The sequence below is a fragment of the Corvus hawaiiensis genome, chromosome 29, assembly GCF_020740725.1.
Source record: "Corvus hawaiiensis isolate bCorHaw1 chromosome 29, bCorHaw1.pri.cur, whole genome shotgun sequence".
NCBI lineage: Eukaryota > Metazoa > Chordata > Aves > Passeriformes > Corvidae > Corvus > Corvus hawaiiensis.
This window is the reverse complement of record NC_063241.1, coordinates 326,474-341,909: the sequence shown is the minus strand read 5'-3', so window position 1 is coordinate 341,909 and position 15,436 is coordinate 326,474. Positions and strand designations below refer to the sequence as shown.

The window sequence follows — 15,436 nt, the reverse complement described above, 5'->3', positions numbered from 1 at the left end:
CGTCCCAGCTCTCACACCAGCCAGGGCCTAGAGAAATACCGACTTTAATACAACCGCCAGTTCCTTTGGTATAGCGGGGCCGGGGGCCTGGGGCTGCGACGGGCGGGGCTACGCTTTGGCTTGGGGGGAGTTACACTGTGCATGCAGGGGGGTCCTCCCGCCAGCCCTCCGGGGCTGCCAGAATTGCCCAGGCCTCAGCCGGGCGGGCAGGGAGGAAGCGGACGTGGTGGCGCGTGTCCTGGAGCACAAGCGTGTCACGGATGGGGTACAGGGTGCTGGGAGCATGGGGGAGGCTCTGTCCCCAGCCCCTGCCCTTGCATAAGAGTGTGGGACCTGCGGGGTCAAGGCACAGTTAACACGTAAAGTGATCCGGTACAGTCGAGGGCCTCGTGCCTGGGGGAGCAGAGCCCCCCCACTGGCCCCCTCCTCGGCCCAGAGATAAGGACAGGCTGTCTCTGGCTCAGGGGGGTTTAGCCCTGCCAGTCCTGAGCCCGTGCTGGTGAGCACAAGAATGGCTGTGGCACGACAGCAGGGCTGGGTTTTGGTAGGAGCTGAGCTGCTCTGCAAAGGCTGGAGCTGAGGGTTAGGGGCTTTGCAAGAACAGTTCCCCACCCTGCAGGCACTCACAGCCTGAGCCCCCCATGGCCACCAGCTCCATGTGGTGAAAGGAGAGAGGCCCTGTTCTCAGCCAAGTCCGAGCTCAGTGCTGGGTGGAGCTTGTAGAAGAGTCTGAGGGCTCCCTGGGGCATTGAACAGGGCCGAGGGCTGCGCATTGGGGGTGCTGTGCACTGGGGCCCCCAGGCGCTCACAATCTCCTCTCCACTGGCTGCTGCAGGCACATCTCACTGCCAGCCGAGATGATGGGCAGGTGATTGTCCATGTGGTAGCTGATGAGGTGGCTGACGCTCTCAAAGCGATGATCTTTTGTCCGCACCTGGGGGGCCAGAAAAGGGGTGCTTCAGGAGGCTGTCAGTGCCCACGTAAGGCCAGAGCCACCACCCTCCATGGCATGGGCTAGGCACAGACCTGTGGTTGCCGTCTCACACCCATGCTCCACCAGGCCCTCTCCATCCTCAAAGCCAGCCCAGAGTTGTCCCCTGATGACCAGCGCACAACCCCAATGCTCTAGTAGCTCTTGTAACCCCTAGGACCCCCCAGGTCCCTAAAAAGACTCACCACTCCCTCGGGATCGACGAGCAGCAAGTGCTTGGGCTGCCCACCCTGCAAGCCAGTCAGCACGTACTGGCCCGGGGTGGTGGTGCTTTCCCGAACCAGAAAGTCTCCGTTCACCTTCAGCAGCTTCTCAGCCTCCTTGCGGTTCATCTTCCCATGGTACCAGGGCTCCCGTCTCAGCTGCTCCTCCATGGAGGCCACCACCTGGGCGGGGGGCAGCCCCACAGGCACAGATGGGGGCACACGCAGGGCATCTTCGAAGGGCTCTGCAGGGAGAGAAGAGCAGAGGGACCATGACCGAGCCCACAGCCACCTACCCCCTGCCCTGGCTGCAGCCACTGTTGCACTCACTCATGTCGAAAAGGTCCCTCTGTGTGCTGCCGTTGGCTGTGGCACCGGCAGCTGAAGCTTGGCGTGTCTTGTCTATGTTCTGCACATTGACGTAAGATGGGTCATCAAACAGGTCCGTGCGGCCAGGTGTGCCTGCTGGAGCTGCGTATTTTTCTCTCGCTGCTACCAGGAACACTGTGGTCAGCAGGGCTTCAGCCCACCTTGTCCCCCCACCAGTGCCCACCATCAGAGCACTCAGGGTCCGTGAAAGAGGATGGAGACTGGCCACACCCATCACATTACCTTGGGCAGGAGTATGCTGCTTCTGGGCGTCATACTCCCCACCGGATGACTGGCCGACAGGCTGCAGGGAGAGGCAGTGATGAGCCCCCACCCCCTTTCCTGCTCCCCACACCCCAGGCTGTTAGAGACGCCGGGGAGACATGAATAACCTTCAGCAGAACCCATGGCCCAGTTGGGGTCCCTACATCTCCCTCACAAGATGGTGCCTCCCCAAAAGGACATGCCCCGAGCCTCACCAGTGTGGCACCCAAGTGATTTGGGGTCTGAGCAGCCCCATCCTGCAGCCGCATGTCCACAACCCCCCCAATGGGAGGTTCCTTGCCAGGGAAGTCATTGTAGTACTGGTGATCCGGGGCTGGTTCCTCCTCTTCTTCGTCCCAGGCAGAGCCATCAAACCCTGCCATCCTGGGAGAGCACAGCACAGATAAGCCTGTGACAGCAGCCATGGCTGCATCCCCTCTCCAAAACCACCTTCCTCCTCCTCACACAACCCTGCCCTGACCTGTCGTGGGGGGTCACCAGCTTTGGGGGATTCTTCAGGTACTGCTTGAAGCGCAGCTCGAAGGCCTGCCCGATGGTGCTGATGACATCCTGTGCCAAGCCTTCAGGACACTCCAGGATATGGCAGGCTGGGTAGAAAAAAGAGGGATGGAATTGTGGAACTCCAGCACTAGAAGGTTCTTCACCCCTGAGCCTGCCCTGTACACCCCAGAGCTTTCTTACAGGTCGCCCAGTTTCCCGCCCTACACTGAGCTGATCCTAAACACCTCCAAAGTGGGGCTCTGGCACTGAGGACCCTTGCAGCACCCTCACCTCTCTGATTGACGGGATCTTTGGCAACATAGGCAACGTATTCGGCTGTGTCCTGTGGGTGAGACAGCAGCAGTGAGACAGGGCTGCTGGGGAGCACTGGGCCTGACACCTTGGGAGAGGGCAGGAGAGGCACCAGTCCCCTACACACGGCGTGGATGGGGACCTTGCATACTCACCGGGTCTCCCCCTGAGGCGAAGGATATAGACTGCATGTGGTGGTTGGCGATGATCTGCGAAGTGGAGAGCTTGTTGGACACAGCCAGGAATTTCTTGTTACCCACCCAGGGGTGGCACATCCCGCTCCTCCCAGGGCTGACCCACCATGGGGGCTCAAAATCCTCCAAAGCCCTGGTTATGAGCCACAGACCACCAGGAAAAGGACTGGGACATCACCAGAAGTGGGGTCAAAACCAGGAGATCTGGCCCCAGGCAAGGGAACTTGGGTCTCACCATCTCCAGGAGAGAGCCCACAAAGCACAAGGGATATTCCTCCCACCTCTTCAGCTCCAGGGACTGTGGGGAGGTGGGCACTCATCACACAGCCCACCCAGACATTCCCTGGGGAGGCTGGGGGCATCCCCTGCCCCAGTGAGACCTGGGGTGAGGTACATGAGGATGCACCTGCGTGTCCAAAGCCAGTCCAACCCCTCCCCACTCTCACCTGCTTGCAGTCTGAAGCCATGAGGTTGAGGCTGCTGGTAGAGATGGTCAGGGTGATGGGCATGCCTGCAAACTTCAGGTTGCTCTTGCCCAGGATGGAGTTCAGGGAGCGGCTGCAGGGCTAGGGGCAAATGGTAGTGTGGAGAAGGGGCTCCCCAGACCAGACAGCCCAGGAGCAGGAGGACAGAGCACATCCCACTGCTTCCACAGCAGAGATGGGCACCTTGTCTTCACCACTGGCCCTGGCCCAAGCCTTAGTTAGGAGATCAGAGCCCTGGGCTGACCAGCATGGCACTGCCAGCTGGGCTGGGATCTGATCCTTGGCCCTGTGCCCAAATCAGCCATGCATGATCCCCCAGCAGCTCCCCAGCCTGGCCTCACCTTCCTTCTCCTCACAGCTCCCTTGGCACCAGGCACAGCCTCACATACCAGCCCAATGGCCTCCCTGCAGGGAGTAAAGTGAGATGTCAGTCCTCACAGTGCCTGCCTTGCCCCAAGACCCCCCCAGCCACAGGACTGAGGACATGGGGATCAGCACAGGAGAGACAGGGTGACAAAGGGGAAGCTCTCAGGCAGTACTAGCTGGGGCTCTTTGGGTGGGCAAAGTGGTCTGGTATTAGTATTTGATGGGCTGCAGCAGCCCATGGCCCCCAGTGAAAGCCCCACGTGCTACCAGGGGCTTGCGTAGGGCTCAGACAACTTCCTCACCCCTCCCCAAAAGGAGCAGCCCCTGGGGAAAGGCAGAGCTCACCTGGTGACCTGTGTCCTGGTGTTGAAATCCAGAGCCCTCATGGACTGAAGCACTTCCACACAGCCCATGTACTGTGCAAGAGAGCAAGGTGAGCTTGGCCAGCCATGGGGTTTGCCCCCATGCAGCAAGGGAGGGGGCTGGGGCCTCAAGCACCCCAGCTCTGCAGCAGTAACTTCCCTGGGAATCCCACTGCCCATTGCCCTGCCCTCCCCCTCCCCCAAAGAGCATGGTGCATCCTACCACCAGGAGGTCCCCAAACCCCCCCAGTGACCCCTCCCACTCTCCCCCACTCCCCAGCACTCACCCGGACATGGTAGGAGACACCGGAGCCCATGACCTTGTCATCGGGATGCAGCCAGCCACGGGTGGGCTTATTGACAAAGCTGCCATGGCGGGTCCATTCATCACCCCCCAGCTGGCCACCTTCCACCCGCGTCTTCTTCCCACAGCTCAGCTTGTTCATATCCTGGGAACAGACAGTGACAGGTCTCGCTGAGCCAGGGCTGGCAGCACCCCCTGGCACCAGTGCTGGCATCCCAGGGGGACCAGGTTCCCCTGGGCTGCTGCTGGCTGAAGAGCCCCGCAAGCTGAGCAGGTTGGCGGGATTGGAGAGCTTCAGGTTGGCCATTTTGGGGAAGAAGGAGCAGAGGGTGGTAGGGCTCTCCTCCAACTCAGGCGAGAGCTCCCCAAGAGGTGCAGCATGGCTGAGGGAGGAGGAGGACAGGGAATCAGGCAGAGACCGCATGCTTGCAAGGGACTCCACTGGGGAGGGCGGGACTCCCAGACCCCCTATGGCCTCCTCCAGAGAGGAGACAGACTCGTTCCGCAGGTGGCTGTATTTGCTCTTTTGCAGGAGATCCATGCTGGAGACAGGTGAGAAGGGCCACTGCCGCCCTGTCCAGAGTGGTGAATGCAGCCAGCTGGGCCTCACAGGGACCCCACCGAGAGTCCGAGTGCCTGCAGCCACCGGGAAGCTGCCCCCAAGCAGAAGCCTTGGCTGAGCTCTGTGCTAGGTCCACGCCAGCCCGGCATGGCTGGCAGGGAGAGCTGGGCCTGGGACGCTGGGCAGCGGGTCCAGGGACTGCCCGGCACCGGCAGGTACAGCCTATCAATCGTGATCGGCGTCAGCAAGGATGTGCAGATCCGTTCAGACTGAGAGCAGCACACCACAGCAGGGAGGAAATGGGGCTGCAGCGACACCCTGGGGAGCCGCTGGCACAGGGAGGGGAGCTCAGAATGCTCTGTCCCCAGCCTGGAGGTCCTCAAGCCCCTTGCCACTCCAACACCAGGCCAGCAACAAATCCCATTGTCTTCATCCAGGGCCAGATCCAGCTCCCTCTGCCCTGCTGCTGGGTTCAGCACGGCCACCCTCCGCCCCACAGCTCACTCCAGCCCCTGTGCCGCTGCCCGCTAAGAGAAAATCAAAAGCATGAATATTTAAAGCCCGGAGACAAGGCAGACACAGAGTGCATCCAAGCCCATCCCAGCCCTGCTCCGAGCAATGTCCAGGAGGGAACAAGGTCCTTCTGTGGCAGCCAGCACCATGCAACCCACGTGCCGGCGGTGAGCAGCTGCTGTTGGCTCGCTGGGCTCTGCCGGGGGGAGCAGCGATGCCGAGATGACACCGCTGCTCGCAGCTTCCTGGAATACAGGGACATGCAGTCCTTTGAGAGCACAGATCTTGCCTGGAGGGCTGGTGGGAGAAAGAGGAGGATGGCCAGGAGCAGGATACAGGTAGGCTGTGCGTTGGGCGAGGCAGGGCTCAGCACGAACCCCCAGCCATGGTGGGGAGCCAGTGGGAGAGGCTGCAGCTAATCACTGCTGCTTCCCGCATCCCAGCTGTTTCTCCCGGGAGAAGAGATGAAGGGGCTGCGGCTGATCGGAAGAGCTGTGCTGACTCACAGGCGGCAGGGCAGGCTCTGCCCGCGGCGGGGGCTGCGCTGGGGCTGAGGCACAGCGCAGGAGGGGCTCCCGGCGAGGGGTGGGGACGCAGCGCTTATCTGGAGCAGAAAAATCAAGGTCACAGGCGGAGCTAGCGGAAGCGGGCGGCGAGAATGTGCCGGGGCAAAAATTGGCCCCTTCAACCTCGGGGAGCTGGGCAAAGCTCCCACCTGTAGATCAGGGGGCTCAGGGGCAGGTCTCTTCTGTTCCCCTATCCTTGATGCACTTGCATGCAGCAGGAACTTGGGCCAGCCCGACTGTGCTGCCCTCCACAGCCTTGGCCCCACTGAGGGACAAGAGCTCTCCCCCCTCCACCACCTACGGGATGAGGCAAGGATTTCAGGCAGAACCCAACCCCTGACACACCACGAGCCAGAGCCTTACCAACGACCAGGTGCTCTGGCCACCAAACCAAAACTGGGGAAATCCAGGCCAAGGAAAGGGCTCTCCCTGCTTGGAGCCTTCACTCACCCAGCGCTGCTTGGTACTGGCAGCTGCCTGCCCCACTTCACAAAGCCTGGCACACTGCCAGGGGGACAGGGAAAGGAAAGCCAGAACAGGGCTGGAAATTGCCACCTACATGATGCAAGGGGCTGTGGCACATGACAGTGGGCCCGTCACTGAATCATCTCCTTGGCCATGCACGCTAGCTCTGTGAATGCCAGCCCCCCCCCCCCCCCCCCCCCCCCCCCCCCCGTCAGCCGTGGTGGTCCCAGAGGCGCAGAGAGTCCGTGCTGGATGTTCTACAAAGTGCTTGTCCCCTCCAGGGGCCCCTGGCTGTTCAGCGCTGTGACCTTCCTGTGGCCGCAGCACCACTCCTCTAAAGAAAAGCAGGAAGCCCGGAGCCAGGAAGCTGCTGGCCCGGTGAGGCACCAGTGCAGCCCTGCTGCTAGGGGAGCCCTGGCTGGGCGGCATCAAGTGGCCACAGGACAGTGGGGTTTGCCCATGAGGGACTGGCCACTGGTTGATGTGGGCCTGGCACGGCAGCTCTGTGAACCCTGATGCTTCCCCAGGATAAGAGCAGGAGGGAATTGCAAGGGGGCAGGAGCGTCTCCTTGGCCCATTCCCACCACTCCAGGGCTTGGAGCAGTCATCACCTCCAGGCAGCAAAGGGCTCCCAGCTGAAGCCCCTGCTCAGACACATCTCTGCTTTTATAAGCTAGAGTAATTCCTGATTTTCTCAGAACCTTCAAGGCCAGTCCACCCACAACATTCAACAGCCTGTGACAAGGTGCATTGCTGCTCCCAGCCCTCAGAGACCAGACGTGCTACCATCACAGCCCCCCCACCCCAGCGTCCACCCCAGGGCATCAGAGCTCCCTCCCAGTGGGCTCTGAGTGCAGAAGGCAAACCTGGAGGTGTGCAAAGGCACAGAACACTGACCCTGCCTGAACAGGCAGCCCCAAGCTCCATCCCACAGGCTGCAGCCCTTCCCCTGGCCAGGCAGATGGCAGGAGCTCCTGCCCCTGCAGCAAAGTATGAGCAGAGCAGCTGGAACAACATGTCCCCAAGGAGCTCGGGGGCATGTCCTGGCCCAGCAGCTCCATGTGCCCTGCCACCACAGAAAGACAACGGATCAGAGAAACACAGGGACGTGGGCTACTTTCAGGCACCTGAGACTGGGACTTCACACACAGCCTGGGGCAAGGAAGAGAAGCGGAGAGGGGACGCTCAGGGCCCCATTACCAACATCCTCCCAGGAAAAAAACTGGGAGCTGAGTCAAAGGCCTGGAACATGCCAGTGGTTTGGCAAGAAATCGCAGCAAGGCAGCCACACATACAAACCTTGCCCTGGGCAGGAGACCCCTCTGTCCAACTGCAGTCAATGCTGAACCTCCGGGGCAGGGATGAAGCAAAGGAGAACACTCAAATCCAGCCAATAGCTGATTTTTCCCCCACACATCACAGCAGCATCACACAACATTTATGCATTCCTGCACGCAACCTCTCCTTCATTCTGAAGAGGGGGTTAGGGGATGCCAGTGGAGATCTGGGGAAGAGGCTGGAACCCTCCTGGAAGGCAGAGGAGGCAGGCAGGATCCACCACCGAAGCCACTTAGCCCTCCACCGAAGTCCTTACCACATACTCCATCGCCGGCGGAGGGCAGGGCAGGCCCCGGGCAGGGAGCAGAGACACACAGCCCCTCTCGTCTGGCACTCCGACCTGCGGTTCGGGGACAAACAGGGAGTTAGCCAGCCCTGTCCCAGCCCGCTGAGGTGGGGGCCATGGTGCCAAGAGGCAGACCCTGCTCCTCCATGCTGTCCACAGGTGGATGGGGCTGTGGCTGCCGTGCAACAAGCTGCTGACACAGGGGGTGAGAGAGACCTGGAAGCCACCTTCTTCCCACTGGCGAGAGGATGGAGCTGTGATGCGCTGGGACAGGAACATGAGGCTGAGCCTGGCCCTGCCCACACTGGCAAATGGTACTGGGGGCCAAGAATCACTCTGTGACCCAAGACAAGTGTCGGAGCCGATCCCTGCACAGCCCAAAAACCAGCACTGGAAAGCCACACACAAGGAGGAAGAGTGGAGGCAACCCAGGGGGGAAGAGCTGCCCCCTCCTCCACCCCCTCAGCTGGCACCCTGATGCAAAATTACATACAGAGCCCCCAGGGCTGTGTCCCTTCCTCTCAGGGCAGCAGTGAAGACAGGAGTCATGGAAAGAGTCTACAAGGGGTGAGCTGGCAGAGGCAGGAAGCTCTGCAAGGGGAAAACAAGGCAAGCAAAACAGCAGCAGCTCCAGAGCTGCTGCTCTTCTCACTCCCACTCCCACTGTCCAGCCAAGGCAGTCGACGCCAGGCCAGTGGAGCAGTGCAGGGCAGCAGACATGATTTACTGCTTGGCAGCAACTGTACCCTTATCTGTGGCCTGTGCCAGCTGTCACCATTAGCTTGGAAGGCAGCAAGATAAGGAGGGCTATACCTGGCAATGGCAGCAGACTGACCCCTGCAGCACTACGCCACTGCCAAGCAGAGCTGGCGACCGGGCCCTTTGGACATCGGGCATCAAGGCTGGTGGCAGGGAAGGAGCATCTGGACCCAGACCAGGGTGCTCAGCCTTACCAAAGCCCACTTGTGTTTCTCCCGAGGATGGGACACTGCTTTGCACAGCTCCAGAGGTGGCCCAGCTGAGGCATTCCCCCACCAAAGGGCAGTGGATGGATCCTCACACCCTGCTTGGCTGGGAAGAGATGGCATCTTCAACTCCTCTGTTACAGTCTGAGACCAGGGCAGCCCTGGCAAGCACCAACAAGAAGTGCCCTTTGCCCACAGAATTCTGCAGTGCCAACGTGGCAAGCAGGGCCCAGGTTACATTTCCTTGGAACCCATGTCCATGGTCTACAAACTGCGCAGGTGACCCCGTTGAAGAGATTCAAGGGGAGAAGCAAGGACAGATGGTCACAACACACTGCGAGAGAGCAGGCACAGACCTGCACGGGGAAACAGCTACCCCTGTCCACAACAGTCGGGTCTGCTCCACGTACTCACCGCTGCCTTACTCTGAAGCACAGAAGGCAGGATGGCAGCAGGGCAGACCCCAGCACGGCAGAGGCCGAGGAACCCTCCAAACCCAGCCGGTGCCCGAGGTCACGCCAATCTCGGGGCTCGGCGTTCCAGCCCTAGACCCTGGAGCACCTCTAGAGCTGGTGTCCTTCCCGTGTATCGCACCAGCACAGGGTGGGGCGATGCACGCCCGAGCCCCAGGCACACACAAGCAGCCACCACGTCGGGTGGGTCACCCCAAGACCTTAACACAGCGCGGCACCGGCTCCTCCAGCGCCCGTCGGGCTGCACACGGGAGGGCTCGGGCCTGCCCCACGGCTAGGCTCCCCCACGCTGGGCAAACGAGGCAGCTGGGAAGGGCGGCCCGGCCCCCGCAGCACTGGGAGCGGCGGCGTCTCGGGGGCGGCTGCGGCAGGGTCCCCACTCGTTCCGCGGAAGGCGGCGGCGGCGGCGAGCGATGCGGCCTAAGTCCGGCGGCACTGCGGCCGCGGGGCACCGCGGGGCCCGGCCTTGGATCCCGGGCCTTGCGCGGGTCTCCCCTCCTCCATCCGCGCGCGCCCTCACCGCCCCGGCCGGCGCGCGCTCACCGGGCACCATCGGTCACGCGCGGGCCTCCCGCCGCTCTCCGCCGCTCCCGCGCCCCCTCTGCCCCCTGCCCGCCCCCGCCGCTCCCGCCGCCACTCACTTCCGGCCCGCGCCCCTCCGGCGTGGCCCCGCTGCGCCCGTGTCACGTGACCCCGCCAGCCAATCGCGGGCCGCGCCCGACCCGCGGGAAGCGGCGCCGCGGCCCGGTCGCGTCGCGCGCGCAACGGCCAATGGACAGCCGGCCCGGCCCGCCCCCGGCGCGGCGCCGCCCAATGGGCGCGCGAGGCGGCGGCGTTTGAAAGCGCCGCGGGGGGCGGGGGCGCCAACGGCCGCCGGGAGGGCAGCGCGGGGCTGTCATGGCGCACAAACAGATCTACTACTCCGACAAGTACGACGATGAGGAGTTTGAGTACCGGTACGGAGGGGAAGGGGTCCCGGTAACGTCTGTTTGATAGGGATGGAGGGATCTCGGTTAAGGGTTACCCGAGCGAGGGACGGAAATGTCTCGCTAACGTAAAGCGGTGGGGTGGAGAGGCTTCTAACGGCTCGCTAGTGGGAGGGGAGTGGTGGGCGAGTCATGGCTCCCTGGGGAGGCGAGAGGGGAATTGTCCCGGTAACAGAGGGTGAAAGGGGGGTCCCGGTAAGGGTTCTGTACCGGGTCACGGTGCTGGTCCCATTAGCTGCTCCCCAGTAGGTAACCTCCGTCCTGGGAAATGAGGGGCTGTGGGGGGTGCCTCGGTGTTGACTGAGAGGTGCGGGGGGTGCAGGCACGTGATGCTGCCCAAGGACATCGCCAAGCTGGTGCCCAAGACCCACCTCCTGTCGGAGTCGGAGTGGCGGAACCTGGGGGTGCAGCAGAGCCAGGGCTGGGTCCACTACATGATCCACGAGCCAGGTGAGCCCCGCGGGGGAGCGGGTGGCGCCCGGGGGGCCCGGCCTGACCCCTTCTTTTGCCCCACAGAGCCCCACATCCTGCTCTTCCGACGGCCATTGCCCAAGAAGCCGGAAAAGTGAGTGGCCCCTGGTGTGCCGAAGCTCCCAGTCCTTCCACGCTGAGAAAGCACCTTCCTCCTCCTTCTCCTCGGCATTCCTCGGGGGCTTCACCCCCTGACCCTCGATGCTGCCTGGGCGCCGTTTTGGCCACTCGGCCCTGGTTCCGGGGGCCCTTCCCGTTGCAAGGCCTCCAAAGCTTCAATAAAGTGATGTTTGGGAACTGTCTGTCTGCAGCCGTGGGGAGATGGGGTAGGGTGGGGTCCCGGTACCGTGGAGCCTCTCCTGCCTGGGTTCCCGGCGGGGGCCTCCCCGTGCCCACCGGAGAGGGGGCCGCACGTGCCCCGGCCCCACGGGCAGGGCCGCGGAGGCGGAGCTGCGCCGGCACCCCCCCGCGATGGTTCCGTCCCCGTAGGTCCCGCCTCCCGGCCAATGGGCGCTGGCGACGCTGCGTGACGGACGTCCTGGCCGGCCCGTGAGCGCGCGGGGCGGTGCCGCGGGGGCGGCCGGGCGGCTCCATGTGGGGGGTGCTGCGGGCTGCGCTGCGGGCTGCGGGGCCAGTGGGCCGGCCCCTCCGCGCTGTGGCCTGTCGCCCCATGGCTGCTTCGGCCGCGGCGGTGGTGGCCCGGGGATCCGCCAGCACCGCCGGCATCATCGTCATCGGCGACGAGATTCTCAAGGTGCGGCCGGGGGTGGGCCTGGGCTTCGGGGGTGGGGCGGGCTGGGCCCGGGGCACCCTGCCGTCATGGGCGTTCCCGTTCCCCCCAGGGCCACACGCAGGATACAAACTCCTACTTCATGTGCCGGCGGCTGCGTGCTCTTGGCGTGAGGGTCGCCCGGATCTCGGTGGTGCCCGATGACGTGGAGGCCATCGCCAGTGAGGTGGCCGCCTTTGCTGCCCGCTTCACCTACGTGCTGACCTCCGGGGGCATTGGCCCCACGCACGATGATGTGACCTTCGAGGCTGTGGCTAAGGCCTTTGGGGAGAGGCTCGTCCCCCATCCCGAGCTGGTGGCCTTGGTGCACAAGTTCTTTGGCAAGACAGAGGTGCAGTGCCCTGAGATGAAGCTGGCTCGCGTCCCCGAGTCCTCCTGCCTCAACTATGGCACGGACGGGCACACTGGCAGCACCTTCAAGTACCCGCTAGTCAGTGTGCGCAACGTCTACATATTCCCAGGCATCCCAGCACTGATGGAGCGTGCCCTGGATGGTCTTGCTCATCTCTTTCGCAGCAAACAGACCCACTTCTACTCCCACACCATCTACGTGGCATCCGATGAGATGCTCATTGCGCCCGTGCTGGACCGGGCTGATGCCGCCTTCCGGGGACGCGTCAGCCTGGGCTCCTACCCAGACTGGACCAGCAACTACTACCGCGTGAAGCTGACCCTGGACTCAGAGTCGGAGCAGGACCTGGAGGAAGCGTACTGCTTCTTGATGAGGGAGCTGCCACCGGGCATTGCTGTGCCGTTGGTGACAGACTGCGTCTCTCCAGCAGCTGTGGAGGTTTATGGCCTGGCTGAGTCAGGTACTGGGAAGAGGTGCTCCAAGCACAGCTCCGTGCCTCCATGCTTCTGTGCAGCCTAGCAGGGCTGGGGCAGTGGGAACACCAGCCTAGGAGCAGAGCTTGCCTGTTGCGGTGTGCTGGGAGGCTTGAGGGGTGCTGCAGCTGCAGTGGGCTTCATCCCGCACAGGTGGGAATGGGACCTGTAACCTCAGCTAGGGCTGTTGGTGGCAGGGTCTGAGAGCACAGTGCGCAGTAGTAGCAGCAGTGCCACAGTCGCCCAGTGCCCTCATGATCCCTGTCACAATGTGGCTCAGATCTCCGGGCTGAACAAGCTCTTGGCTGTGGTGTGAGCAATGGCTTCGCTATGTGTCTGGATATGAGACAGATCCAGAGGGTGAAGTGCTGTAGGCCCTGGGGCCGTGCTGAGGGAACATGATCCGGGCAGGCACCAACTGTCCTGTCCTGGCAGGCTCGGCCCTGGGGCAGAAGGTGGCAGCAGCCTTGCGAACCATCGAGGAGGCTTTGGACCAGTACAGCCTGGTCCAGCTCTGTGTGGGCTTCAACGGGGGCAAGGACTGCACAGCCCTGCTGCACCTCGTCCATGCCGCCGTGCAGAGGTACCCACCCACGGGGCTCCAGGCTGGGGCAAGGCTGAGAGGTCCTACAGACCCTGGCCAAGGCTCTGGGGCTCTTGCTTGCTCCACCCTGGGGGAATGAGTGGATTCCTGGGGTCTGCCTGGTGGGAACTGGATGCTGTCTTGCCTCCAGTTGCCATCAGAGTCCAGCTGCACTGGGTCTCTCTGCAGGCGGTTCCCAGCGAGGCAGGAGAGGCTACAGGTGCTCTACATTCGCACTGTGTCCCCATTCCCTGAAATGGAGCAGTTCATTCAGGCAACGGTCCAGAGGTAGGAGGCAGAGTGGGGTGGGCTGCTGAGCAGAGGGTGTGCAGTGTTGCTTGCAGCCCGCAGGCAGCTGCCCCCCCTGCCTGCACAGGTACAGGGTCCAGCTCTGCACTGTGGAGGGCTCCATCCGGGAGGCACTGGCCCACCTGAAGGAGCAGCAGCCACAGCTGGAGGCTGTCCTGATGGGAACACGGCGGACAGACCCTTACTCGTGCACCCTGACCTCCATGTGTGTGACAGACCCTGACTGGCCCCCTTACATGCGGGTGAACCCCTTGCTGGTACGTGGCCTCCACCTGCTTTGGGGCTGGGACTGCTGCCATAGGGCCTGGCAGGGGGACTTGACAGGGCTGGGAACCAGCAGTGATCCACCCCCATCCTGGACAGCTTCTCTCATAATTCCCACTCTCCCAGAGTATCTGCTGCCCCACTGTGCAGCTGTGGTGCCCCTTGCTGCAGTGAGGCTGCTTGGTGCTGTTGGGCAGGGCTCATTCTGGCCTGCTGGGGGGGTTTCCCTGTGTTTGGGGAGGTGCTGGGAAGGACATTGGTGCTCTGATGACCATCTGGCTCTCCCAGCTGCTCTCCAGGAAGGTCCGACTTGCTTCCCTGGGGGGCAAGGGAGCAGCCTGTTGCCTCTGCCTCAATCCGTGCCCAATTCTGCCTGCAGGACTGGACCTACCGGGACATCTGGGAGTTCCTGCGCAAGCTCTTTGTCCCTTACTGTATCCTCTATGATAAAGGGTGAGTGCCCAGTGCTGCCCTCCTCACATGCGCAGCCAGTGCCCCTGGGTGCAGTCCTGCAGCTGCTTCTTCCCTCCACAGCTACACATCCCTGGGGAGCATGGCCAACACACAGAAGAACCCAGCGCTACGCTATACTGACGCCCAGGGCCGGGAGAGCTACCGGCCTGCCTATGAGCTGGAAAATGAGGAAGAAGAGCGCACCTCCCGCCAGTGAAGGCCACACTCTGGGAGGCTCCACTGGAATGCTGCTGGGGGTGACACTGAATAAAATTGCAGCCTGTCAGCACTGAATAAATGTGCTGCAGTCTGCACTGCACTGGCACGTGGCCTTGTCAAGCCCTGAGGGCTCCATGGGACGGGAGTGGGAGGAACAAAAGGGTCCCCAGGTTGTGCCTCCTCCCTGCACCCACTATTGTGGAAGTTTTGGAAGTGCAGAGAATGTAGCAGGTTCCAGTGCTTGCCAGAGCCCCGCATGTCAGCACTGCTGCCTCTCCCACCGTGTCAGATCCTGCTGATTCCTCATGGGCCATGCACCTCTTCTGGACTGTGGCAGCCTGTCTGCCGGGTACTCCCCGGCAAGTGGCACAGGTACAGGCAGTGGCACTGCCAGCACTCACTGCCACCTCCCTGGGGCTGCGCCTGGGCTCCTGGTTGCTGCGGCTTCTGCGGGAATGCGTCTACCTTCTTCTCTGCAGCTGGTGCATCCGTGAGCTGCTAGACTAGGGAAGGGCCCCCCCTCCCCAGTGTCACAGGACCCTGGCACCCCCCTTGCCTGCTCTGGTGCTGTGGGTGAGTGACCTGCTTGCAGCTTGACTTGACGTGGTGCTTGGAATGTGACAGGGGCCTGGCCATGGTGTTTGGGGGTGATGGAGCCCAACCATGGTGCTCCTGGAGTGAAAAGGGCCTGGCCACGGTGCTTAAGGGGAGACAGGGAGCCTGGCTGTGGTGCTTCTGGGGGTTGAGAGGGTGTAGCCTTGGTACTGGTCAGTGGGTCCTTACCCCTGTGCCTCTCTCCCCTCCTCAGGACTGTGCTTGTTACCTTGTGCTGATGGAACTGATGGACCTCTGGTGCTGAGACTCTGCTCCAGCTTGCGTTCCCCCCAGTCAGACACCCCAATAAACCTGAGCAGTGCCTGACTGGCTGCATCTATTTGGGCAGAGCTCTGGGAATGTGTGTGTCTGTGTGTGTCCCTAAACCTTCTAATCCTAGTCTTGGGTAGCACTAAGGCACTC

General features: G+C 62.6%; 3 protein-coding genes across 14 annotated transcripts; 2 read left to right on the top strand and 1 right to left on the bottom strand.

The window, feature by feature from the left end:
* Window positions 1-28: 28 nt before the first annotated feature.
* Window positions 29-10,246, bottom strand: SHC1 (SHC adaptor protein 1). 8 transcript variants are annotated; one of them, XM_048288694.1, is made up of 14 exons: window positions 10,161-10,178; window positions 8,052-8,135; window positions 4,335-4,496; window positions 4,031-4,101; window positions 3,661-3,724; window positions 3,281-3,400; window positions 2,796-2,849; window positions 2,620-2,671; window positions 2,309-2,435; window positions 2,043-2,211; window positions 1,807-1,867; window positions 1,525-1,686; window positions 1,177-1,439; window positions 29-934 (listed from the first exon to the last, which is right to left on the bottom strand). In XM_048288694.1, exons 2-14 carry the CDS (start codon window positions 8,061-8,063, stop codon window positions 806-808), a joined length of 1,446 nt encoding a protein of 481 aa, XP_048144651.1. In that variant the 5' UTR covers window positions 8,064-8,135; window positions 10,161-10,178; the 3' UTR covers window positions 29-805. The 8 variants fall into 8 exon arrangements, with proteins under 8 accessions (XP_048144651.1, XP_048144654.1, XP_048144652.1 ...); XM_048288697.1 differs by lacking the exon at window positions 10,161-10,178 and adding an exon at window positions 10,063-10,112; XM_048288695.1 differs by lacking the exon at window positions 8,052-8,135 and having other exon boundaries at window positions 10,161-10,246.
* Window positions 5,213-11,273, top strand: CKS1B (CDC28 protein kinase regulatory subunit 1B). 2 transcript variants are annotated; one of them, XM_048288702.1, is made up of 3 exons: window positions 10,368-10,475; window positions 10,828-10,955; window positions 11,022-11,273. In XM_048288702.1, the coding sequence occupies exons 1-3, from the start codon at window positions 10,417-10,419 to the stop codon at window positions 11,072-11,074; spliced, it is 240 nt and encodes a 79-aa protein (XP_048144659.1). In that variant the 5' UTR covers window positions 10,368-10,416; the 3' UTR covers window positions 11,075-11,273. The 2 variants fall into 2 exon arrangements, with proteins under 2 accessions (XP_048144658.1, XP_048144659.1); XM_048288701.1 differs by lacking the exons at window positions 10,368-10,475; window positions 10,828-10,955 and adding an exon at window positions 5,213-5,764.
* A 278-nt stretch (window positions 11,274-11,551) lies between these two features.
* On the top strand, window positions 11,552-15,363 carry FLAD1 (flavin adenine dinucleotide synthetase 1). Of its 4 annotated transcripts, none has more exons than XR_007200314.1 (8): window positions 11,552-11,730; window positions 11,819-12,578; window positions 13,027-13,174; window positions 13,364-13,462; window positions 13,551-13,740; window positions 14,127-14,200; window positions 14,282-14,791; window positions 15,228-15,363. XR_007200314.1 is itself a non-coding variant. In XM_048288773.1 (7 exons), exons 1-7 carry the CDS (start codon window positions 11,569-11,571, stop codon window positions 14,415-14,417), a joined length of 1,569 nt encoding a protein of 522 aa, XP_048144730.1. In that variant the 5' UTR covers window positions 11,552-11,568; the 3' UTR covers window positions 14,418-15,363. The 4 variants fall into 4 exon arrangements, 1 of the variants encoding a protein (XP_048144730.1); XR_007200313.1 differs by having other exon boundaries at window positions 14,899-15,363; XR_007200312.1 differs by having other exon boundaries at window positions 14,282-14,992.
* The last annotated feature ends 73 nt before the right edge of the window (window positions 15,364-15,436 follow it).